At 48.8% G+C, this 23,221-nt stretch overlaps 9 protein-coding genes across 9 annotated transcripts; 6 read left to right on the plus strand and 3 right to left on the minus strand.

Annotated features, from left to right (window-relative positions):
• Positions 1–4,488: 4,488 nt before the first annotated feature.
• N7478_010739 (uncharacterized protein) lies at positions 4,489–7,518 on the minus strand (the record flags this gene model as incomplete). The annotated part of the gene is made up of 3 exons (XM_056926953.1): positions 4,489–5,559; positions 5,665–6,868; positions 7,001–7,518. 3 exons carry the CDS (start codon positions 7,516–7,518, stop codon positions 4,489–4,491), a joined length of 2,793 nt encoding a protein of 930 aa, XP_056776323.1.
• Positions 7,519–7,548: 30 nt separating this feature from the next.
• On the minus strand, positions 7,549–7,911 carry N7478_010740 (uncharacterized protein; the record flags this gene model as incomplete). The annotated part of the gene is made up of 1 exon (XM_056926954.1): positions 7,549–7,911. The coding sequence occupies one exon, from the start codon at positions 7,909–7,911 to the stop codon at positions 7,549–7,551; it is 363 nt and encodes a 120-aa protein (XP_056776324.1).
• A 399-nt stretch (positions 7,912–8,310) lies between these two features.
• On the plus strand, positions 8,311–8,798 carry N7478_010741 (uncharacterized protein; the record flags this gene model as incomplete). Its single annotated transcript, XM_056926955.1, has 2 exons — positions 8,311–8,654; positions 8,678–8,798. The coding sequence occupies 2 exons, from the start codon at positions 8,311–8,313 to the stop codon at positions 8,796–8,798; spliced, it is 465 nt and encodes a 154-aa protein (XP_056776325.1).
• Positions 8,799–9,653: 855 nt separating this feature from the next.
• On the plus strand, positions 9,654–10,883 carry N7478_010742 (uncharacterized protein; the record flags this gene model as incomplete). The annotated part of the gene is made up of 2 exons (XM_056926956.1): positions 9,654–9,863; positions 9,924–10,883. 2 exons carry the CDS (start codon positions 9,654–9,656, stop codon positions 10,881–10,883), a joined length of 1,170 nt encoding a protein of 389 aa, XP_056776326.1.
• Positions 10,884–12,049: 1,166 nt separating this feature from the next.
• N7478_010743 (uncharacterized protein) lies at positions 12,050–12,553 on the minus strand (the record flags this gene model as incomplete). Its single annotated transcript, XM_056926957.1, has 1 exon — positions 12,050–12,553. The coding sequence occupies one exon, from the start codon at positions 12,551–12,553 to the stop codon at positions 12,050–12,052; it is 504 nt and encodes a 167-aa protein (XP_056776327.1).
• Positions 12,554–12,873: 320 nt separating this feature from the next.
• On the plus strand, positions 12,874–13,313 carry N7478_010744 (uncharacterized protein; the record flags this gene model as incomplete). The annotated part of the gene is made up of 2 exons (XM_056926958.1): positions 12,874–13,095; positions 13,143–13,313. The coding sequence occupies 2 exons, from the start codon at positions 12,874–12,876 to the stop codon at positions 13,311–13,313; spliced, it is 393 nt and encodes a 130-aa protein (XP_056776328.1).
• Positions 13,314–17,636: 4,323 nt separating this feature from the next.
• On the plus strand, positions 17,637–19,010 carry N7478_010745 (uncharacterized protein; the record flags this gene model as incomplete). Its single annotated transcript, XM_056926959.1, has 1 exon — positions 17,637–19,010. The coding sequence occupies one exon, from the start codon at positions 17,637–17,639 to the stop codon at positions 19,008–19,010; it is 1,374 nt and encodes a 457-aa protein (XP_056776329.1).
• Positions 19,011–19,792: 782 nt separating this feature from the next.
• On the plus strand, positions 19,793–20,086 carry N7478_010746 (uncharacterized protein; the record flags this gene model as incomplete). Its single annotated transcript, XM_056926960.1, has 1 exon — positions 19,793–20,086. One exon carries the CDS (start codon positions 19,793–19,795, stop codon positions 20,084–20,086), a length of 294 nt encoding a protein of 97 aa, XP_056776330.1.
• Positions 20,087–21,123: 1,037 nt separating this feature from the next.
• N7478_010747 (uncharacterized protein) lies at positions 21,124–21,828 on the plus strand (the record flags this gene model as incomplete). Its single annotated transcript, XM_056926961.1, has 1 exon — positions 21,124–21,828. The coding sequence occupies one exon, from the start codon at positions 21,124–21,126 to the stop codon at positions 21,826–21,828; it is 705 nt and encodes a 234-aa protein (XP_056776331.1).
• Positions 21,829–23,221: the final 1,393 nt, after the last annotated feature.

Here is a 23,221-nt window from a genome sequence, read left to right on the forward strand (position 1 = left end):
CAGCAAAAGCTCTCCGCGAACTGGAGTTAAGACGGCTTTTTTGTCCGCACTGGTTCCGATTTTTAGGTATATAGATCAAATCGTTATTGTTCGGTGTTCTGCAGCCCATGTTGAAATGTTCTATCTCAAGTCAAACGTAGCAGTCGGAGAAAGCCACCCAAATAAAAGTCCATTTGGCTGACCTATTATATGCATTTATGCTTTGGAATGATAAGGGGAATTCTCCTCCATGTAGATGTCTAGATTCCTAACAGCGTATCCGCATACCTTTTCTGCCCCATTCTGGAGACTATCGGGATACTACTGCAGTATTGCGGAATGGTACTTTGTTCAAGCATTGTGCTTCATCGACCTCCACAAAGCAAATGACAATATAATCCAAGGAATTCCGAGCCTGCAATGAATGGTAATAGCATGGTTAAAAAGAGAATCTAGGACCGAGATGTCGTAAGGGATGGTATGCCCTACGCTTATTGATGGTTAATGAGCGTATCAGAGAGACCATATATCAGGCGTAGCTCGAAAGAGTAGAGATATGGACTAGACTACGCATTGTGATTTTGATCTATGTCGCTCATTACGCCAGACCTTGCGCCAACAAAACTAATGGCTTAAGGGCTTATGCACCACCTGAGCCCCTGTTTATAGATCACGTCAAAGACATACTGGCAAGTGCAGAGAGTAATTCTCTGGAAAGAAGGAGCGAGAACCTATAGAGGAAGCAGCGACAAATATGGATACCACCAGGGCTGACCGAATAGCCATATCAGGTGCATCTCACATTCTCAGCCCGCGTCTCATGCAAAGCCTGGCCCCCCTCAAAGGGTGAGCTGTCCCCATCGATGAAGGTTCATGCTTTTAGAAACCCTCGTAACCCCGCGACCTTTAAGATTCGGGATACTTTGGCGGAATCGTTTTTGAGTAAAAAAAAAGAAGAGAGCAACTTGTCGAACACCGGAAAAGAAGACGACCTGCAAACAAAGGAGGGCTGCCACTTATTTTTAACCATCCTTTCCATTATTCTATAGATTTGGAGAGCAGGATTTTGCTTGCTATTCGAGCTTATGAAAAAAGAAGATTACTTCTATATATGGAGCACCACGTTGTTTAAAAACATACACCATTCTATACCTTGCGGAAACGTCTTTAGCTCTGCCTTTAGGGGAGGGACGCGCGATACCAATAACTCAAGATGGTTCGTTCAGGAAATTTATTCGCACTATGAAAAAAAAAACAGAGAAGATCTGGGCTTTATTTGTATTCGAAAGTCGGCAAGTCCTCTTCCCAGTGCCTGCTTCACAACACCGATCTCAATCTTGGGTTTAAAATTGGGTAGATCAATCTGTACAAAGGAGCCGAACGAGACACATTTGATGGACTAGTCTAGCAATAAGCTTCATTCCTGACTTCAAAGTTGACGCATATAATCTTGTATAGGTTGGCAGTGCACGAACTCTCTCCTACCAGCTCTCTCTAGCTTCCAACAATAACGATTGAAGGTGGGCATGACACAGATTCCTACCAATGACAAATCTGGCCCGGTTGAAAGCGCGAGTCATGTTAAGTTTTCTTGGCGAATGTCAGGTATCCACATCATTTTAACCCTTCTTTGGTATGTGTCAGGAATGTGTCTTCCGTTCTAGCCCATTTCTCCGGAAACCACGCTACCCTTTCTACCCGGAAGTCAATTTTATGCGCAACTCGCTATGTGACATCGGGCTCAGTTCTCTGTAAGACGATGGCGAGAGAACAAGAATAGGCTAAGTGGCACACAGGCGATGAGATTAATCTTGACAAAGCCACACTATTCATAAAGATGTTGCCGGTTTCTTGCCTACTTGCAGCACTACCATTTCAGCAGCTTAATATGGAAAAGTTTCCTGATAAGACAGAATTGGAACCAAGTGATACTTCCCTTTCCCTGTTTAACTATAATATCTATAGGTGTTCCTAAGACCTTTAGCTGACTGCAAATAGGTTGATATCAGCTGTTGAAGTCATCCGACGTATCCTGTATAGACATTGAAAACAACTTAGCGGTTCATTTCTTATTTCGCAACTCAAAAGACTTCCTCATTCTATCTTACATATCTAATTTGGATTCTGCAAATCGTGTAAAGTGGGGAGTTCCCCTACTTTTTTATACCTTACATGATCATATTCTTCTCTTCATGGTTCATATTGATACAACTACATGCACCTATTCTGAATAGTGAGAGAAAATCTGGCCTGATCCCTAAGCAACTCCCGGTTCCTACATACGCATTTTGTACTCTTACTGCTTGAATTGTTGTTGCTTATTCATAACAGTGAGCCTCAGTGCCTGCACTAACACCATTGGCCGTTCCTCTCTCCGAGTAGATCACCAAAATTTTGTCTCAATGCTTTGTACTCACTGTGTGAATATGCTTGGAAATTGACCATATGATAGCCTTCGGAAAGATCTAGCCCTCCAGTTGTATCTAGACCTTTGTCAAAGGCATTTCAGCCGCCACTACCTACCGATCTGCCCCTTTGCTAGTGGCTCAAGTAGTCATTGTTCTCCTGAAGAGGCGTCTTATTCTCTGTGGTGAATAAGGAATTACCAAATGTATTATCATACTTTCCGCATTTGGATTGCACTTTGGCCATCCTATCAGCCCAGCCGTCTCATGGGAATTGATCCCGAATTGGCTTTACAAAGCAGGGAAGTTATATTTGGTCTAAGGTTGGAATGCATATATAGCTCTATTTTAGCCTCCAGAGACAAATCGGACAATAATTTATCACGGACCCTCGCATAACGAAGGTCCGCCACCTCAACACAACTTTTTACAATATTCTGACTAGCGGTCGTATTATCTACACCAACAATATGGTAGCACTTCATTTTGCATCGTTTAAACTAGTTTCGTGCTTCTTAGATGCTCTTGGTGTGCCCGGAACGCCCAGGAACGATACGTTGATTAAGGCCTCCTCCACAGGGCATCCTGTCGAGAACTAACAGCAAGTATTCGTTTGAAACTGGTAAACTTTAGTTTATGTCAAAGGTAAAGTCTTGGGGGGGCAGACTTTTACTAGATCGCGGCATCATGTATGCGAGCACAAACCCCTTTAGCCTCACTGGTGCAGACTACAGACTAGGTTATCTCTCCCAGAAAAAACAATTCAACGAGCAGAAAGTACTTTAAACTTCGGAAATAGACATTAGGTCGCTTCTTTATCAGAAAAAGAGGCAATGATCAAAGTCCTAGCAAATCGTTGTATTCGCCTTGCATAACAATTGGCTTGACTCCCTCAGGGGCCATGACACCCGCGAAAGATTTCATTTGCTATATACCAATTCCTCTGTCACCACTTCGCCAATGATGTTGATAGGGTCTAGCTGTGCGCTCTATATAGAAGATTCAGTTTCCGGGAGCCTGCATTGAAAAACAACATAACTCACAACTATCCAGGCACAAAATGCGACATTAGGGCGGACGCAGGATGAATCGAGACTTCGAAGTTTCCAGCCTATGACTTCTCAGTTTACATAATTCAGCGGTGCTCAGCAGCTCAGTGACACCTACAAGCACTTCCAATTCCGCTTTGACGCCCCATGATTTCACCAATATCCATACTCCCAGCACAACAGTAAGCTGCTGAGTTTGGGGCGCAAACTGTGGCCAGCGCACCTGGAATTATAATGTATGAAATAATGTGATATATCGGATGCATATTGATTCGAGCTTGTTCAGGCACTTTTGAAATAGATGGAAAGGCTCGCAGTGGTGGGAGCAACAGCATTCACGACCGTGCAAATGCGTTTTTTAAACATAAAATTCAAGATTAACTTCCTCTAATCTAGGGCTGAGGCAAAATCGTTGGATCTACAATAGGATTGTTCGGCGAAAACCAAATATGACCCTACATTCGTGATGAACTACAACGTGACATTAACCGCGCATGTCAAACAAAGAGAAGGTCAGATCCTAGCATTTGCAAATCCACTTCACCAGAGATGAAATCCTGTAAATCACTTTGATTCAATGTCTTCACTGGGGCTCATGCAACTGCCCTGTATATCCCTCTCTGATAAAAACAAGCACTCAGTATCCTGTTGCCATGAGAACGATAGACTCGAAAGTTTGCCTTTTGTTGAGGTCCATTTGCTTCTAACTTTCCGAAGCTGTAAGTTATTGCCGGCTACTTTGGGGTGCCCCAACCCAATGCGTGCCTGCATAATAGTGTTTTCTTGGCTCTCACAACACCAAGTGTAGTTATTCAGAGGAAGGATTGATTCTCTTTATTTTAAAGGGAACACATGAAGCTATATATACAATAAGAAGATCAAGTTGATTGGAAATTAACCTGACTCTTCGTATACATACTTCGGAATTAATTCCTATGGTTTGGCTTGGTTCCTGATCTGCACCAGCCTCATATCACAACATTCCCACTCAGGATCGCTTTGCTGGCAGGGCGATACTAGAACTGCGCAGAGCGGTCGGGCCTCAGTAAACCCACTCAATAAAAAAGCTTCGTGGGAAAATACAGCGGAAAGAGCGCCTGCGCTGTCGCGCGTTTTATCACAGTCTCCGAAGCATCCACTCCTAGGAGACTACAAAACTTGAGAAAGGCCGTAGGCCCCAATGGCTTGGTGAGACCATCCGCGGCCTGTTCCTCGGTCGGAACATACTGATGCCCAATCTCGCCAGCATCCAGCACGGCGCGCTGGTAGTGGAACTTGACATTGAAGTGTTTCGTTCGTTTATGGAACTCGGGATTGCGAGAGAGAGCAATGGCAGACTGATTGTCAGCCATGATGTTGGTGACTGGAGAGCGGTACAGGTGAGTTTCAGCCAGAAAGGTGCGAAGCCACTGTAAATGCAGAATAGCATTGTACTGTCCGATATACTCGGCGTGGGTTGTAGATGTGGCCACTTCCCCCTGTCTCTTAGAAGACCAGGAAACTGGCGCGCCTGCAAGTTGGAAGACATAGCCAGATGTTGAGTAGGCACCGTCAGTGACGACAGAGCCACCAAAATCGGCATCTGTGTATCCAATTAATTGCCCGCTGCGGTAGGTGATCCGGTATGATTGTGTGGCTGTGATGTAGCGTAGCAGCCGTTGAAGGGCGACTTGATGATGAGATTGCGGTCGGGATGTGAAGCGACTCAACATTCCTAGCGCAAACGCGATGTCTGGTCGCGTGCCAACCATCAAATACATGAGCGAGCCGATAGCAGTCGCGTAGCGAGCTTTTGCTTCTTCATCCGGAGGTTCCTCCTCTGCGCGAGAATTCAGGCTTTGCTTAGGGTTCATCGGCGTAGACTTCGGCTGACAGTTCTCCATACCAAAATCCGACAGCACCTTCTGGATGTACTGGTGTTGGTGAATAGATACAGATCCGTCAACCTGGTGGTCAAACTGGATCCCGAGAAATGATTGTGGGATGCCCAGATCATTGAGCTGGAACTCCGCTTGCAATGCTTGCTGCACTTGGTCGATTTTGTGTTTGTTTGCTGCCGCAACAAGAAAGTCGTCGACATAGACACAGACAACGCAGTCTGGCTTGTAGAACACACAATTGTCCGACTAGGCCATGGTGAATCCATGAGAAGACAGGACGCGGCGGACGCATTGGTACCAAATCCGCGGAGCCTGCTTCAGTCCATACATTGAGCGGCGCAGTCGACACACGTATCCTGGCTCTTCAAAGCCTTCTGGCAGCTCCATATAGATAGAGGAGTCAATGTCTCCATGGAGAAATGCGGTGACCGCATCGAATTGGTGGAGTTTCCATCCACGCAGCACGGCGCTGGCGACGATGCAGCGGACCGAGTCCATCCTGGACACCGCCGCAAACGTTTCATGAAAGTCGATGCCCTGTTGCTGCCGATAGCCTTTGATGACCAAACGCGCTTTACGCGTTCCGTTAGCTTTGGTCTTGAAGACCCACTTGCAGCCAATCACATGGTCACTAGCCGGAACCTCTTCTCGTCGAATCTTTTCCCATGTTCCGTGTTCAAGAAGCGAAGAATATTCTTTCTGGATAGCGGCCCACCAGTCCAGCTGGTCTGAGCCTGACACAGCTTCGCCAAAGGTCACCGGATCGACTCGTCTGTCCGGGCATGCTTTCAATGCGCCTGCCGAGTATACTTTACCGAGTGATTCCAGAAGACGCCGCGACGGTCTTCGTCGGCGACCGTAGATTGAGTACCCAAGATCCGAGGTCACATCAAGTCCTTGTTCAGTCGGATTGACCACTGGAGGGATCTCCTCGGGCATTTTCATTTGGTCATTCGACGGAGATAATGGCGATGCAGGAGGCGTTGGCAGCCCGCTAGCTAAGCGTGGAATTGATGAAAAGACGGGCGATGGAGGAGTATTATCCGGAAGGTCGTTGCCTGTTTCCCCCTCGATGAGTGGCGCCACAGGGGTCCGCTCATCGAAGTCGACATCGCGGGAGAAGACTGTCTTTCCAGAATGAATTTCGTACAGTTTGTACTGGTTCGGCTCACAGTAGCCCAGTAGGCGGCACTCGGACGATCGCGGCCCGAGTTTGGCTCGATGCTCCTTTGGGATCAAAACCCAGGCACGCAGATGCAGGAGCGCCGGTGGCTTCCCATAAATCACTTCAAACGGGGTCTTCTTCTGTAGGATCGATGCTGGCGCACGCATCTTCAGATAGACCACCGTGTCGACAAGCTCGACCCACCAGGAAGGAGGAAGGTTCGCATCGGACAGGAGCGTGTTGATCCGCTCCCGGATAGTGCGATTCGTGCGTTCGGCCAGCCCATTCTGTCCTTTGCAGTATGGCGGCGAGGTGTCGAACTCAACTCCCTGGCTTTCGAGGTGTGTTCCGATCGGCAGATATTCTCTTCCATTGTCGGTGAGGAATCTTCTAATCTGGGCCCCGAACTGTCGGTGCGATTAAGCCTCAAAATGTCGGAACTTCTGGAGCGCTTCATGCTTCCATCTCATGGCATAGGCCCACGAGCCACGAGAATAATCGTCAGTAAAGGTGATCACGTACCTGGAGACATCTTTGGCAATCGGCATCTCCATGATGTCCGAATGGATCAATTCGAAAATTCTTCTTGAATGCAGACGTGGCCGTCTTGCGCGGGAGTTCCTCTTCTGATGCTGCTTACCCGACATACACGCCGGGCACTGCGGCGTTGCCTGCAGCTGCGCCTGCGTCAGCGGTCGGTACGGAGTGCCGGTCTGCCGGAGGACCACCCTCAAGTCGCCCCGGTTCAAATGTCCCATCCGAGCGTGCCACAACGCTTCGGAGGCCTGGTCCACTCCTTTGCCCGCATCTTCTTCGAGTATCACAGCTTCACCACCGAGTTCAGAGGTTGGCGATGCGCATCCTACGCCACTTGACTCTTCAGGGCTGTCGACATCCATGGCCACCGCCTGCGGTTCCAGGGAATCTGCATGGTCATGAATCGTCGGCGCCCTCGCCAGTTGGACTCGCTCTCGAGATCTCTTGCTCACATGGCACCGCAGGATCAACAGATCCTCCTCCGCATGGTACGCAGTCCCCATGGTTCGCCCTCGGCGTTGCACAAAGACGTTCTACGGGTGCGCCACCACCGAGTAGCGGTCTCGTAGTAGCTTCGGCACGCTGATCAGGTTCATCCCGACGCGTGGCGCGAAGTACACGTTCTTCAACACCAGGGGTTGGTTAAACTTCCCCCGGAGCGTGAGCTTCACCGTACCAATCCCTTCGGCTTCTACTGGATCGCCCGCCGCGTCCAACACCTCGCGGTGGGGCCGCAAACTGGTAAAACAGCTCCGGTCCCAGCGGATGTGGCTGGTAGCGGCAGAGTCCAGGATCCACCGGGGCTGCGGTGCGTGGGTATAAAGGGTCGTCACCCTCGCCCTGACGCTATTGATCCTCGGTCTCTTGGAAGTCGGCGGGCCCTGCCGATCTGCCATCTGGCTTGATGGTATCATTTGCAAATTATTTCTTGGTGAGCCGGAAACACTCCTCTCGGCCTTCAGGGCATGGTCCCTGGACGGCTGAGCTTCTCGCTGTTTCTTCGAGCACTGCGCGACCACATGGCCGCGCTTCTTACAATAATTGCATTTCTTGGCAGTCTGCTGCACCGTATTGACGGACGAGCCAGATGCTACCTGCAAAGGTGTTGGAGCTTCTTTTCTCCGAACAGTCTGCTCAGCATTAGACAGACGGTTTCCGATCGTGGTCGGATTCACCGGATCCTTGTCATTCTGAATGGCATCCACAACTAGAATGTATTCCGGTCCGATCTGCGTCAGTAAGATCGCAATGTGCGTTCGATCGCCAATGGATCCGGGCACTATAGCATTCAATCGATGTACGAGCAACCGTACACGACCAACAAAATCGCGCGCACTGCCACAGCGCTCGCCAGTGGTTTCGCGAAGCTGGGCGAACAGCTAGCAGAATGTGGCGAGTTCCATCCGCCAGCACCGTTCTTTGAGTTCATTCCGAAGGTCGCGAGACGTCTCAAATCTCGCGACGTGAATACTGATATGGGGGGACAGGTACCGGAAGATAGTATGGTAGGCCTCGGCTTCGCGGCGATGGTGGCGCTCAAACGCCTGGACCTCCACTTCGAGGCGCGCTTCGATGGCACGTTGCTTCACCGGCCCGCTGCAGTGGGGCTCCACCAAGGGATGGATGTCCGCCGTAATAGGTTTGGCGTACTTGAACAGACAGTCGGGACGCTGTGAGGTCGAGATTGAGTGGCTCACGGACTCGCTCTCTCATTCATCTCGCCGCCGAAGAGTCAGATGAGTTTCGCGACGACGCTCCTAACCCTGCGATCTTCAAAGTCTAGGGTCTTCGCGCCGATCTCTTCCCTTGAGAATAATTGACCTACACTCTCTGGTCAACTCAGGATTAATTTTGGGCTTTTGGGTGTCGTCTTGCTCCTTTGTGGATGATATCTGGGGTCGCCCAATCTTACAGTCTCCCTTTCAATCCGCCCGGGCGCTCATTCAGAACGCGTCATCTCCTGAGGTGTAAGTTCTGTTCATTCCTGTTGCATGCACCTTCCCCTGATAATCCGATCCGCCCTTCATAGGATTGTCCCGTGTCTGCATTCCACATTCTGCAGCCAGTACACCGAGCCCCAGGGATGAAGACGGTGACTCTTGCTTCATCTTTCAGTCTTGTCATCCACCACAACCCTAATCTATCGGATCATTATCACGTTCTTTCCAGCCTAAATGCCAGCGCCATCGCGGTAACGTCGCAGTGTCTTCTGCCCGAAGGCTCTTTGTAGGGTTAGTATTCTCCGAAGTTGACCACCCTTTTCTGCTAGCACTTGGTATCGATTTTCTCGTTCTTTCATCTTTCTCTCTTCGCATTTGACACCAATTTTTGCTTTAATCCCAGCCCGGCCCGCTAATACACCCATTCTTCTGCCAGCTTTCACTTCTGAAGACTTCGTCCCGGGGAACCCGACTCTCTTTTTCCCTGCATCCAAGTCCCGACAGTGGTCTTCACTCCTTAATCGTTGCCAGTTAGTCTCCAGTCATTCATTTCTTCAACTAATCCTCGACGATTGTCATTCTCTTAACTCCGTCGTTACCTGATCATCCCCGCTCTCCAGACCCCTTCATTCAGTATTCAGCAAAGCCGGTCCAAGTCTCGCCCCTCCTTCCCGTCGTCCTCGAGTACCTCGACAACGATGGGTTACACGCGCCCTCGTTCTGGCTTCCAGCCCTGTGAGACCTTCTTTGTGGATGACGAGTATCGTCTGCGTCTCAAGAAGCAACCCAAGCGGGAGCACGAGAAACTCGTTGCTTGTGGGCGGCAGTATGTTATTGCGGATCAGCTATCTGACCTCACCAGCGAAGAGCTCAGGGAGGACGTCCTAAGCCACATGCTGGACATGGATGTGAGTTGCTGCGAGTACTAGTGGGACGGGAATATATTGGCTAATCGTGTTTATCACCAGGATCAAACACTTCCGGATATTGAATCGATCGACATCCAACCCGAGATCGAGTGGTTCATGCGACATTATCTCCTTGACTTCATGATAGAGGCCCATGCTGTATTCCAGCTCCTGCCGTCGACATTCTTCCTGACCATCAACCTCTTGGATCGTTACTGCTCCAAGCGTGTGGTCTACAGGCGTCACTACCAGCTCGTTGGCTGTGTAGCTCTCCTTATCGCTGCGAAGTACAATGACAGGAAGGACTGTGTTCCCACTGTCAAGGAGCTGGAGTCGGTGTGCTGCTATCTATATGATGACGACATGTTCATCCAAATGGAGAGACATGTCCTGCAGACCCTAGACTGGACTATAGGCCACCCGACTGTGGACAGTTTCCTGCAGATCGCCCTTCTCGATGAGGCCTACGACCCTGAGGTGGAGCACATGGCCCTCTATGTCCTGGAAATTGCCCTGTTTTGCCGGGAGTTCGTCTCTAGGCCGTCGTCTGAGCTTGCTCGCGCTGCATTGGCTCTGTCGCGTCACATACTCAACAGACACCAGCCTTGTCATACCAGCTGGGACGCCCAGTATGACTCGATAACTCTAGTTGATTTATCCCAACAGCTTCACCGACCCTCTATCGTCGCCGCCCGGAAGTACGCCTCGGCTCGCTACTCGGGGGTTTCCAAATTACTGGAGCACTTCTTCAACCGCCAGGCTTCGTTAGTCAGCTACGCCCACTACACACTACCGGTTGAGACTCATGTGGAATCCAGGCTGTATGGTAGCGAGATGAGCCTCGCCACCCCTCAGAAGTCCCAGCAACTGACTGCCGTTGCCCAAGGATACCTCACCCCGCCTCTCACACCAAAGTATAGGGCCTTCGCACAAGCACAAATGGGCAATTTGAACCGGGGCCGAGGTGTCCCTAATATGACGGCTTGCTCTCCATCGGCGACTCCTCACGCTGGGGTGTAGTGCAGCCAACCGACGCCTACAAGTAACAGGAAGCCAGGTGCATGTCTCATCAGTATCGGCTCCAGTGGTTCTCGCCGCAGTTCCAGATGGTACTGGGCCCGACCTATGCCGGCGCGGTGCAAAGTAAAAGAACAGCCATCAGGAAAAGGGCCATTAGCCAAAAGTGGTTCGTCATCCTGCACATGTTCTCGGAGCACCTTTTTCTTGACAGCATAGCAGGAGCGTCTGCATTTGCCTTGGTTCGATACCCCTAATATAAACATAATCCGCCATGCGCTTCTTCACCTCGCCGACTATGTGCCATACCTTGACTTGACCTTATCTTCGAACCCTTTGGACGCTTTGCATTTTCAGATTCGGTCTATAGAATCGGAGTCGGGACCGGCTAGTTCTTCTCTTGTACCAAAATAAGAACTCATTTTCTTTTTGTCGCGATCGTTTTTGGGTGACCCTTGGCAGCCTCGCATATTTCCACTATCATAGTAAATGCGAGTCGTTCTCATTTCTCTTGCATTCGGCATATCTATCTTAGGCCCTTGCCGAGAATTCCAAGTCCCACTATTGATCTTCACTATTGATCTTCACGGGTGTGTTCCTGTGGTCCGAAACCTCCTGCAATAAAATAACTCAAATTGGCTATTTGTGCGCTATTTAGTCCACCCCTAATTATTATTATTATTATTTATTTCTCAGGCTTTTCACGACCTTGGGTCGTATGTAGCCCCCTAGCTAGTGTGCGCTGCACCGCTGACTATGTACATATGATAGCAAAACACTACATCGTAGTCGATTCAGCCCTTTTTCTTCTTCACCCTTCTGGAGCCAGCCGGCCCGTCTTCATTACAAACGCGATGACGGCTCTGACAATCTTGACGTCGGGTTTCCATGCTCTGCCATTCAGTTGATTCGTACCTACTACAATCTCAGGTTTGCCTCCTAGCATATGTGATAGACTGCCGAAACTCGAACCCGCGGCTTCAATTAGTGCGCGACGTTGTTCATTCCACCGGGTACATTGAAGCAGAAAATGTGGGACTCTTTCGCGCTCGACGCCACACTCGCACATATCACTGTCGACCTTACCGATTCGGTGAAGATATACATTCAGTCTGGCATGTCCCGTGCGGAGTTGAGCGAGTATCGATGCTTTCTCCCGATCCAGGCTATCATACAGCACTTTCGTGTGGGGTCCCGGAAGAGCCGAATCTAGCTCGCGTGGTAATCTCCTGGTCTTCATCAGTAGGGGCCTTCAGACTGACCTTGACCCCTGCCTCCGTCAGCTGGCGGATTGTTTCCGTGATCTGTACGATGAGAACCTGGCCACTCTGGAGATGGGGTTTTGCGAGACAGAGTAGCACGGCAGGGTGATTCACAACGATCGTCACGTCTAGTTTCCACAGCGGTATTTGGATGCGAGGGAGTGCCGTGCTGACATACGAGACAGCTTCGAACACTACCCCCAACTGTGCGTAGTGGACATTGAGCGCGTCATCACTGCCGACCGTCCGGCTCGACGAGGTAACGTCGACTTGGCTCACGCGAACAACCAGCCCTGTTCCGACCAGCCCGTTGCGGACGCTGACGCTGGTGAACAACCAGAGGCAGGCGCGGCCGGCCTCGTGTAGTTCCGTGACTTCTTTATTTGACCCAATGACAAATGAATATCCCATGGAAGCTTGGAAGTGTTTGAATTTCATTGCAAGCCAATGTTTTAGAAGATGGGTGTTGGTTGAACTGGTGAAGTGGAACAGGTTCAAACTTGCGTTCTGTTTAGTCCCCGCGACACATTTCTTCGAAGAGCGGCCTTCAAAGTTAGGTCAATAGCTGTGCCAGTTTACCAGGCTGAACTTTGAGGGAACCCATGAGTTCTATTGGTAAATGAAGAAGTTTCATAACGCTTTCTTAAATGACGTGTAGTCTGCTGCTTTAAATTTGCGCTTTCGAGTTTCAGCATCGCATCAAAATATCACCCACCTTTGCACGATTTAGAATGACCGCAAGCGAGAGCACACTTGCTACACAATCGAAATCCAGAAAACTGGCGCGTCAAAAAAGATGCCGCCGCAGAGCAGGACTCATAAAGAAAGTTCTCGAATACAGCGCCCTCTGTCATGCCGATGTGTGCGTCGGGATTCGCATTCGTGAAACTGGCGAAGTACACATTGTTTCAGCAGACGAGCCGGGGTTCTGGGATTTTGTTTCCCATCAAATGGTATGTCATCTTCAGATGATACTTGAGAAAAACATGCTAATTATCAGGCCTCCCACTTTCCTCGCGTTATTCTAACGTCCCATCGTAAATCGCGCTTGAACGACTCGCCTTCGACCGGCAAGAAAGAAACGACCACAGTGGGCAAGGATGCACCGGCCAGCAGCTTTAATCACAAGGAAAAGCAGTGCAAGGACTGCAAGGTTGAGAGAAGCCGATGAGATTGGAGATCCCTCCAGCGATTCTGACTCTTGCCACGGTTTGGGAACGGGATGTCAGATACTATTGAATAATAGCTCAATTCATATTTAGGATGAATCAATTTCGACCCATTTGTCTTTCAAATTTGGACACTGGTTTAAGCCCTGAGTATTGAAACTCAACTTGGAGCTGTCCTTCTCATCGTGCGCGCAGGCAGTGAGGTTTGTACTCTGTCAATCTCTGGCATCACCAACAGCTTACTCTGAATAGGTTGAGAATATAACTGAAGCTTTCTAGGTCATCTTGGATACACTATGAGATTGGTATCTGATGACACTATAAGTGCAATTCCAGATCATCTGTTCATAATTAGCGGCTAAGATTGAATCAAAGAGTCATCGATAGTAGCTGGTGTACTCACCTCATGCCATACAGCAGCAGGTGGGGAGATCTCCCCTTTGCAAGTCTTACTTTTGTATCAGACCGCTTTCATAACACGATGAAGGTCAGCTGGATCAAAGTCTAGGATGGGATGTTCGAAGCTCGCACGAGGGTGGTGAACGTACCTGGAAGAGATGCGTACTGCATGAGCATTGGATAAGCTTAGTTCTAGGTTTAAGTGGCTTAGAGAGTCGTATGAGCACCGGTAAAATGAGACAAAAAGCCGAGGAGCTGGGAAAGAGAGACTTACAGGAAAGTGTAAGAGACCTGCCAGGATGCAGTACGGTTTGCAGAGGGATGGTTGCAATGAAGCACGGAAATGGCAGGATACTTATAGCGTTTCCAGCTAATTCACTCACTGCCATCTTTTCCTCGTTTGTGGTGCCAAATTTGCAGAGCTCGTTGAGATCGTGGCAAAATTCGTTAAAGGGCATGGTAAGGCGGATGGTTGAATTTCACCACCTCGAATATTGGGCGCTGTGTAGAAGGGAGGGCTGGTTCATTAACTGAGTATGATAGATCACTCCACCAGTAGTTTCCTTTTCGTTGAATTATCACCGTTGATCTGTTGAGCTTCAATGGTTTATCCAGATTCCAATATGGCGCAAAACTGAATCAACGGGGCCTGGCCATGTAGAAGCTGCCAAGATGATTCAATCTCATCGCTAGATGATCCAAGCCTTTTCTATCGTCACTCAACGTCTCCCATTTACCTATTATGGCTGTAAGCGGAGCCTGCGGGTGTTGAAGACCGGATTGGTGAGCAGTGGGTCTCATTGGCTCAACAGGGTCTGCACATATTGTCGACATGAACCTACCCTTCATCAAGACCAATGCTGACGATCGAGCCGCGGATATAGAAGGGCCAATGCGGAAGGTGACAGCTTGACTTTACCCGGATATTTTTATGTGCCACAGGCTTGCCCGGAATCTCCTGTCGAGTTCCACTTGAGGAGTGGATCAGAGAGATTGTTGACCTACAGTCTAGTGGCTGACACTCAGGTCACGCCAGCTCGGTAAAACTCATGAGTGCTTCTATACGTACGGAATATTGAGATGCCGTCTGGGCTTGCGCTCTTCATCCAGCGCGGCAGGTATGGACTGAATCTAGGGCGAAACACCTAGGGCGTCAGGGAGCCGGTTGTTTTCAACAATCGAGGCAAAAGTGAGAAAGGAGAGGTGCCGAGCTGACGAGCTGCCGAGCTGTCGAAGCAGATATCACATTACTGAGAACGCAGAAACTTGCGCTGTCGCTGGCCTTGCGTGAATTTGATGAACGAAGTCTTCTGTCTTGAAATGCCCTGCCAAATTGCGACGCCCATCTCATGTCCGACGGATGCGTTCTGTTGTTGGTCGTACTTGTCTCAGCAAAGAGCTACCACAAAATGTGTGACTATCGAAGAGAGCGATAGCTTCTTTTATCTGATGACAGATACATCCGCCAGATTTGCCTTCAAGAATAGGTTGAGAAACACAGCACGGCGAGCCTTGCGGTACCCTTGCGAGCTGAATGTACATCCCCTCGGACTGGTGCATATTTCACGATGGATGCCCGCCGTGGGGATCGTCCAAACATCGAATTAGGGCCTTCTGCTTTCTCTCGTCATAGTCTTCACATCAGAGAATTGAAATCGTACCGTTCCAGAGGCCCTTGGCATACAAGCTCATCAGACTCAGGACTTTGCCCTCGCCGCGTGGTCGGGATGCTGGTGCTCTCGACTTTTCTTGCAGTTTAGTTGAGATTGACTGACTGTAGGGCGAGGGGGCCATGCCTTCGGCAAATATGGACACATCGGAACGGTGCGCGCGGCAAGAGATTCATCGCCTCTCGACAAAGCCATTGAGGCTGCCAGGCGCGTACAAGATACGATGAAGGGGTTGTGCGATGTCTCGCTGAATTGACACGGCCTGTGCCATCTGACAAAGGATGCTTCAAGATATGTCAGCATGAACAGGGATATACGGAGGGCCACTCACAGCCTTTTTCTCCTTTACCTTGTCCGCTCTTCGCCTCGCTTGAACGGGACACGGCACTAATAAAACAGATCTTGTTCGTGGATCAGCCCAACCTCCGATTTTTGATCCAACGGATGCTGCCTGTATTGTCAATAATCGCTTAAGGCTTAAACCTCAGCTGAAATCAGGGCGGACGATCTATGCAATGGTCGTGGGGGAAAGCCTCGGGCAGAGATACCTTATTGCCCACAAAGATCCAGATACACGAATTCGCTGCTGCAGCGACCGTGGCGGCGTGCGCATGTACCCTTTCTCTGACTCTTGTCGAATTTTTGCATGAGTCGAGACGATGAAGGATGCATAGTTCTGGGAGTGAAACTCTGAATCTGACAGGGTAAATCGAACCGGATTGAAACACTGGGGCCTCCTTAGGGGCGCCATCTGTCAGGCATCATTTAGCAAGTCGACCAATATTGAAGCTCGAGACTCACGTAGAAAGCTAGTTCACAGGTTCTGGCGCTGACCAGGAATATGGCTATTGGCCGTGGATGACAAACGGGTGCAGATTCTTGTCACGCTGACCTGGAGCGGTCCAATCAGACAGCCCGGGCTGTTTGTAACATCTGTTGTTGCAGTACAGTCTCCGATTGTATTGGACTGATAAGGGACATGCCTGCATAGAGAGCCTTGCCTCTTCTCTCATGGCCTAGGAAGCTGGTGGAAAGTGATACTATTAGCTCGGCTCGGCGCAGCTGAAAGGTAGACTCACGGAAGAGGCTGGATCTAGCCAGGACTCAGGGCCTGTCTGGCGGATGTGAACACATTCGATTAGAGCGAATCAGCGCGCCTGACGAGAGCTGAACAGCTGCAGAGGTCGGGATATGCACTGTGCGTGTCAGCAATATGAAGAGCTTGGGGAGTCATAGGTGAAAAGCTTATCATGAGTCTGTTATAGGATTGCATCTCGGATCCTCGAGGCGAAAAGACCCATCTGACGCGAAAAGGTTGCGAATTGCTTTGACAAAGCCCGGGGAAGAGCCCGTATCTATAATTTCGGCCTGCCTGGTCGTCGCCTATCTCACCCAATCATTGAGTGACGTTGTCAGCCTGTCGCCAATTTCGAGGGGCATTGATAATGTCTGCACAAAGTGAGGTCTGTTGAGCTTTCTTCAACTCAGGCGACGGGCGGTGCAATAACATACTGCAGGCCGTGGAGCCAATCCACACATTTTTCAAGAGCCAGGCCCTGTCATGGTTCTTCGCATCTACGTCTAGCATTGATGAAGCTTCGACGTTGAATCAGCGACCACCACTTCAACAATTGTGACCCATATGCAGCGGATCACTAGTTCACCGCGTCGACATGCTCTGTAATCACCATTGCTTTATTTTAAGTGCTGGATACAGGTTGAAAACTGAGGTCGGTGAGCGTATTGCTCTTTGAGCAGGTATGTCAACTTGCCCTCACTTGTTGAGGGTGGTCGCTGACCGCACATCCAAGCTATTGAGCTAGCCGCCCAGTATTCGCTCAGCCCATCGCCCGCGCTACAAATGATTCATCATGTAGATTTAGTGGTGAGGGCGCACACGAATGTCCGTTATACTGCGGTAACGCGGCATGCGCAAACTAGTCCCAAGCTCTTGAAAGCCGGTGCTAGGACCCCTTTGACTGGCCCTGGGAGCTGTAGCGCTCCCAGAACGTTCGATCATGATCCCAGGACTGACCTTGTGCTTTCAAGGATCCATGTGTGGTGTTCTTGGGACACGAACTCTGGTTTCACATGCAGGCTTCTGGCCGGGGGTCTCCGAAAGGTCAAAGGACTGGGTGCTCCAGAACTTGCGTATAAGGGGAAGGTGCGCTGCGCTATGAGTCCCAGGTGATCAATCTTGCAATCTGCTGCGGTTTATACCTCTAGCACCACCCAACACGGCAAAGGCAGATCCTAATGCTTTCTGAACTTCCAACAGAGCTTTTGTTCTGGATTTGCAGATATCTTCAAACGAATCACATTCTGAACTTATGCCTGATCTGTCGCCGAACCAGTCTCATTTTCACTGAAGCGCTCTTCCACTCCCTTTTGGTTGATAAAGTCTCGCCGCTCTTTGGTGCCGTGACGGCCCAAAGATTGGATATTGCAGCGCGATTCATCAAAGAATACCACGTGAATATCGACTTTGAATACGCAGGGAAGAATATGCTTCTTCTTCTTCTTGCTATTGACCTGCAATACCCAGAGGCCGTGGGTCTGATACTCAAATATCAGCCTAATCTTCGCTCCTCTTGCGACCTTGGCGGTCGAGGCCCACTGTCACTTGCCGTGGTTGGCGGTGATGCTCCTATTGTCGAGCGCTTCTTCAATGTCAAGAGATTGATGTCACGGATCATCTCGGCTGGACGCCGCTTACAGCATGCAAATCCTGAGAGGCACCATATCGCAGTGGAGATGCTGGTGACCCACACGGGAATTGATGTCAACTGCCAAAGCTCACAACATGATCCACATCTCGCGTTGGCTGTGAAGAAGCTCCAGGGACAGCAATCTGTCCGCATGGTTGAGTCTCTCCTGTTACATCATGAAATTTATGTGAATCTGTCAGACTGCAGAGGACGAACGGCTCTATGGCACGCTGTCAACCGAGGCCACTACGACCTCGTGAAACTTGTTCTGCGCCTGAGTCGCTTGAAGTTGACTGAACCTGACAGATATGGGGTGACGCCATATAATTTCGACGAGACAGGCTTCGCAATGGGCCTTACTGCAACTGCTAAAGTGATTACACGTACAGAATACTATGGGAAACTTGCACTTTTACAGCCTGGAAATCGTGAATGGGTGACTGTGATTGAATGTATCAGTGCAGCCGGATATGTACTTTCACCCTATATTATCTTCAAGCACAAATCCTTGAATTTAGCATGGGCAGAAGGCCTTCTACAGGATTGGATATTGGATAATAGTCCAAATGGATGGACTTCAGACGAAATTAGCCTATGTTGGCTTCAAAAAGCGCTGATTTCGGATATATCACACTCACAAGGTGGATATCAGTTTCTTGTTCTCGATGGACATAGTAGCCATTTAACACCCAAATTCGACGAAATTTGTGCTGCAAATAATATTATACCAATTTATATGCCTCCACACTCCTCACATCTTTTACAGCCACTTGATGTTGGCTGTTTTGCGGTTCTAAAGCGAGCATATGGACGATTGGTAGAATCAAAGACTCGTCTTGGCTTTAACTATATTGATAAATTCGGCTTTCTTATGGCTTATCTAAGTGTAGGTGTAGATATATTTAAGCTAAATACTATTTAAAATAGCTTCTTAGCGACTGGGCTATCTCTATATAGTCCTATTAAGGTACTTTCGAAGCTTAATATCTATCTGAAGACCCCTACCCCCCCTGGTAGCGTAGGTAGTATATTCTTGCCCAGAACATCCTAGAATCTCTTACAGCTACAAAAACAAGCTTTATCTATCAAAGCTCTTATCAAAAAGCGATCACAGGGCCCCCCTATACCTACAGATCGTGTACTAAATTAACTTATCAAAGGCTGTGAATTAGCTATGAACTTAGCTATATTCTTAGTGTATGAAAATAGCGCTCTACGGGCAGAAAGCGAGAAAAAGAAGCAAAAATGACGTCGGACGAATAGATGGATTGAAAATCTAAGTGGAATTAGTGTGGAAGATGTCTTACAGGCCCTACAGACCCCCCCAGACGTGGTTAAACCGGCTATACTACCCCCGGTAGAAGCGGTAAATCCACCCTTGCAGCAGCAAACCAGAGCTTTACCTACATGCTCGGATTGTGGGGTTAAAGAGCATAAACGGAATTCCTGTCCATATAGGCGTAAATAGGCTATATGTTCAATATATTAGCGTTTTAGTAGTAATATATGTGTTTAAAATTTAATGCTCAGGTTAGGTGATCGGACCGCCCGTGTGATCGGGCCGCCCGTGAATTACTTTAGTTGATTGCGTCAAAGTGAATAATCACCGCAAAGTCGTCGTCGTCGTCGTCTTTTATCTTTAGCTTCCTCTGATAACTGGTCTCGAACTTCCCTTCTGTCAGCCGCCCATCTGCCTTGGCCCACATGACGCTGTCTGGTATTTGCAATCAACATCTGCTTGGTATGAAAGACATGGAGCAAAATGACGTCCCAAGTAAATCGATGACTGAGAAAAAGAGGCTACCATTGCTAATGGAATGTCTTGCAGCTGTTTCTCCAAAGTCTCCTTCTCATGTACAGGACGGCCGGGCACCCTCAAAGTCTACAATCTCGAAAGAGCCAGTCCATGGCACCGATTTGTCAGAGCCCGAGAAGGAAGATCCCGTCGACTGGGATTTTTGGCCTACTTCTGACACCCTCAGCAGAGAAAGCCCATAGTCTTTTCGGACTACGCGAGTACTATGCAACGCTTTCCTTCCAGCGGCAAGGCTCTTCCTGCACATGCCGGTGAATGCAAGTGGGCTTTCGATACCTGGCTGCTGTGCTTCCTATGGAAACCATTTATTTCAACTACAGACGAATGATTGGAAGGGCGGACAACATTTCTCAAATGAAATGTTTGATGATTTTCACATGGTCTGTTGACCTTCCTGCACATTAAGAGAAAACGAGTTTTTTTCAATTTCAAGAATTTGATTCAACCCATCAACAACTTAATCAGATACATAACAGAACTCTGCACTGAAATACTGTAAAGAGTGCCAAAGGGTCTTGAACGAGCCACTAGGTGCTCCAGACCTTTGAACTAACAGCCCTTGGAGTTGGAGTTGGAAGACATTGAGCACATCTGCGAGGTAGACGTGTTGTGCTCTATGGTAGACGAGGTCGATGTAGGCGATTTCACGGGTCTTTCAGTCGAATTGTCATTGAACGCAAAGCAGGTGCTCCCTGTTTAAAAAGATTTGCCGATAGTACAGTTTGCCGTGTCTCCGCCAACGTTTTGGAACTTAAGAAGACAACTCTTGTCGACTATGATCCAAGCGAGCTTCTGGCCAGCTTGTCGATGGGGACTGCAGACGGTCACCTTGACTACTTCTCTCAATGCGCTTGTGGTGGTCTATGTCGGATAGGGGCGAACGCGTATGAACTAGTACAACTGGATACCATTCAGAGAGGGTTATTCTATCTAGGTGCTCGATCGAGTTGAGCGATCTTGCCTGATTCGTATAGGCTAGTTGTATAGCCCATACGTACGCTTACGTGCGCTTTACATACAAAAACAGCAATATAGGATCTAAGCCCGCGCTGAATCATCAATCTGTAATAGGAAAGGTGGTAATCTTCTCCTGCGGAGTTCGACAAGATCTTATACGCTGGGTGCCCCTTGTCTCACATGAGTAACAGACGCGGTGTGTTTTACCTCATCAGTCCCTGCCACTCGCCGCGCTCGACAGGATGATTCTGATTGCTTAAACATGACAGGCCGACGGACTATCCTAAGCCGATCTTCAGCACTGGAGCCGCGCCAATCAGTCGCCACCGGCATAAGATGCGAGGGTACAAGACGAGGCAGGAGATTGACATCAGCCCACCACAAAACTTTGTTGGATCTGTGCATGTCAAAAAAGTCCGGTGAGATGCTCGCGAATCACAGAAAGCGCTTTTGGAAGCATATTTCAGCCCTCCTTCTCCAGAAAACTGGTCGACTCTACTCATGGCAATCCTGCCGTCGCCAAGCCACGAAGTGGGAATCCCAGCAAAGCCATGCTCAAAACCTACCTCGTGACACTGCTGCTGCGCCAGGGATCCGATTTGAAGCTCCCGGGCCTCCAGCGCCTCATGGCTCAATAACTCTGCCTCCTATCTCTCACCTGAATCTCGGTGTCTTTTGGCCTGCCCGGGAACCCCCTCTTGAAGACTCGAGCGATGATGAAATGCTTCCCGCGGTCAATCTGCCTCTCGTACGCACTCGAAGTCATCAGGCATCAACTCTTGAAACTTCCCACAGCGACCTGAACTCACCAGTCTTGACTGCTATGCAAAATTTTGAGGTGCAGCTTCGAGTGCTCACTTCCACACTCGCCGACCAAAATATACATGTCCTTGCCATTGAAAATGCGTTTCAAAATTTAAAACTCGAAATATCGAACTCGTCAGTGACACACAATCAAGGGCCTTGAACGACAAACAAGCGATGATTGGGAAATACCGCCGAGGGTAAAAGCTCAGAACAGACGAAGCGTCACCTCTTTAGAAGATTCATTTACATTCCTACCTGTAGCTCAGCAGTGGTCCATATTGTGTTCTGCGAAGTTGCTGTGAACATCTTACAAGAGCTGTACCTACTCTGTTATTCACTGATTGAGTCGTGAATTTCAAATCGAGCTGATATCCCTATACTCGTTCAAATTGACACACCTGCAAATCCTGCCCCTCAAGCTAAAAGAACTTAACGCAAGCAATGGGAATGAGTCTGTTAGCTAGCGCAACTCCCACTGTGCATTGTTGTCATGAGTGGTCACAACACAGACGAATTGAGAGGCTTTTCAAACCCCCAAAATGGAGTCGCTTTATCAAATTACTGGATCCTAATTTCGTATTAAGGATTTAGAAATATGCGCCTTAATGTATGTTCTGCGTATCAGAATTCAACTACAAATACTTACGGAATATTTGTATCAAATGACGTTTGAGTCAAATTCTGACTGAACAAGTGCTTGAATCCCCGGAAGGGAGACGAATTTTGTAACTAGCAACCATTGTATGTTACTGTTGGTGTGGGCTTAGCGCGATGAGTGAATTGTTGATGAGTGTTTATGGGTAGTGGCGACAATGCCAGCATTTGAGATACGATTTCTCACTCGTTTATATTCATGCTTCTGCTTATTATGTACTATAGAAACCAGCTAGGCCGCCACTAAATCCCGTCTCGCATATAATACTTAATTGCAGGACTCCCATTCCAGTGACAGCATCACGCTATATACGAGATGAAAGGCATGAGACACTTAAGGGGTGATGTCCCTGGGGCCTTCATGCGATGACTCGGATGTATTATCAATCAGCACAGCCGAATCGCTACAGTACCCACAATCGGAACAAAAGGGAGGTATATAAGAACTTATTCTTACAAGTTATCGCCGCACCAATGTCTAGTGACTGTGATCAGTAGACACGGCAACTGTGAATTTGCACATCTTGGGCTTATTTCATTTGTCGAGGGATAGAAATCTGGTTTGATGCGAGTTATACTTGTCCTTGGGCTATAGATTGCTCTGTGCATCGACCTTGGCAATCGCAGCCTGGCCTTCAATAAGTGTTCCGCTACTGCATAACGCATTGACAGTTCGTACTCGGCGAATTGAAAGGGCGTATAGGCACCGCCATTATCCTAACTTAGAGATGATAATGGCCTGGCTTTGGTGTCAGCTTGATGCAACTTTCAAACAATCGAGTTCGTCTTGAGTCACTGGAGATGGGCTGCAGTCGTCATGCGCAGTATCTGCATTGTCAGCATAATACCACATCACTCTGACTGAGAGAACTTTCACCTCGGAAAGCCTCCCGCTTGTA

Source organism: Penicillium angulare (assembly GCF_028827245.1).
Source record: "Penicillium angulare strain IBT 27051 chromosome Unknown utg000007l_segment0_segment0, whole genome shotgun sequence".
NCBI classification, from domain to species: Eukaryota; Fungi; Ascomycota; class Eurotiomycetes; order Eurotiales; family Aspergillaceae; genus Penicillium; species Penicillium angulare.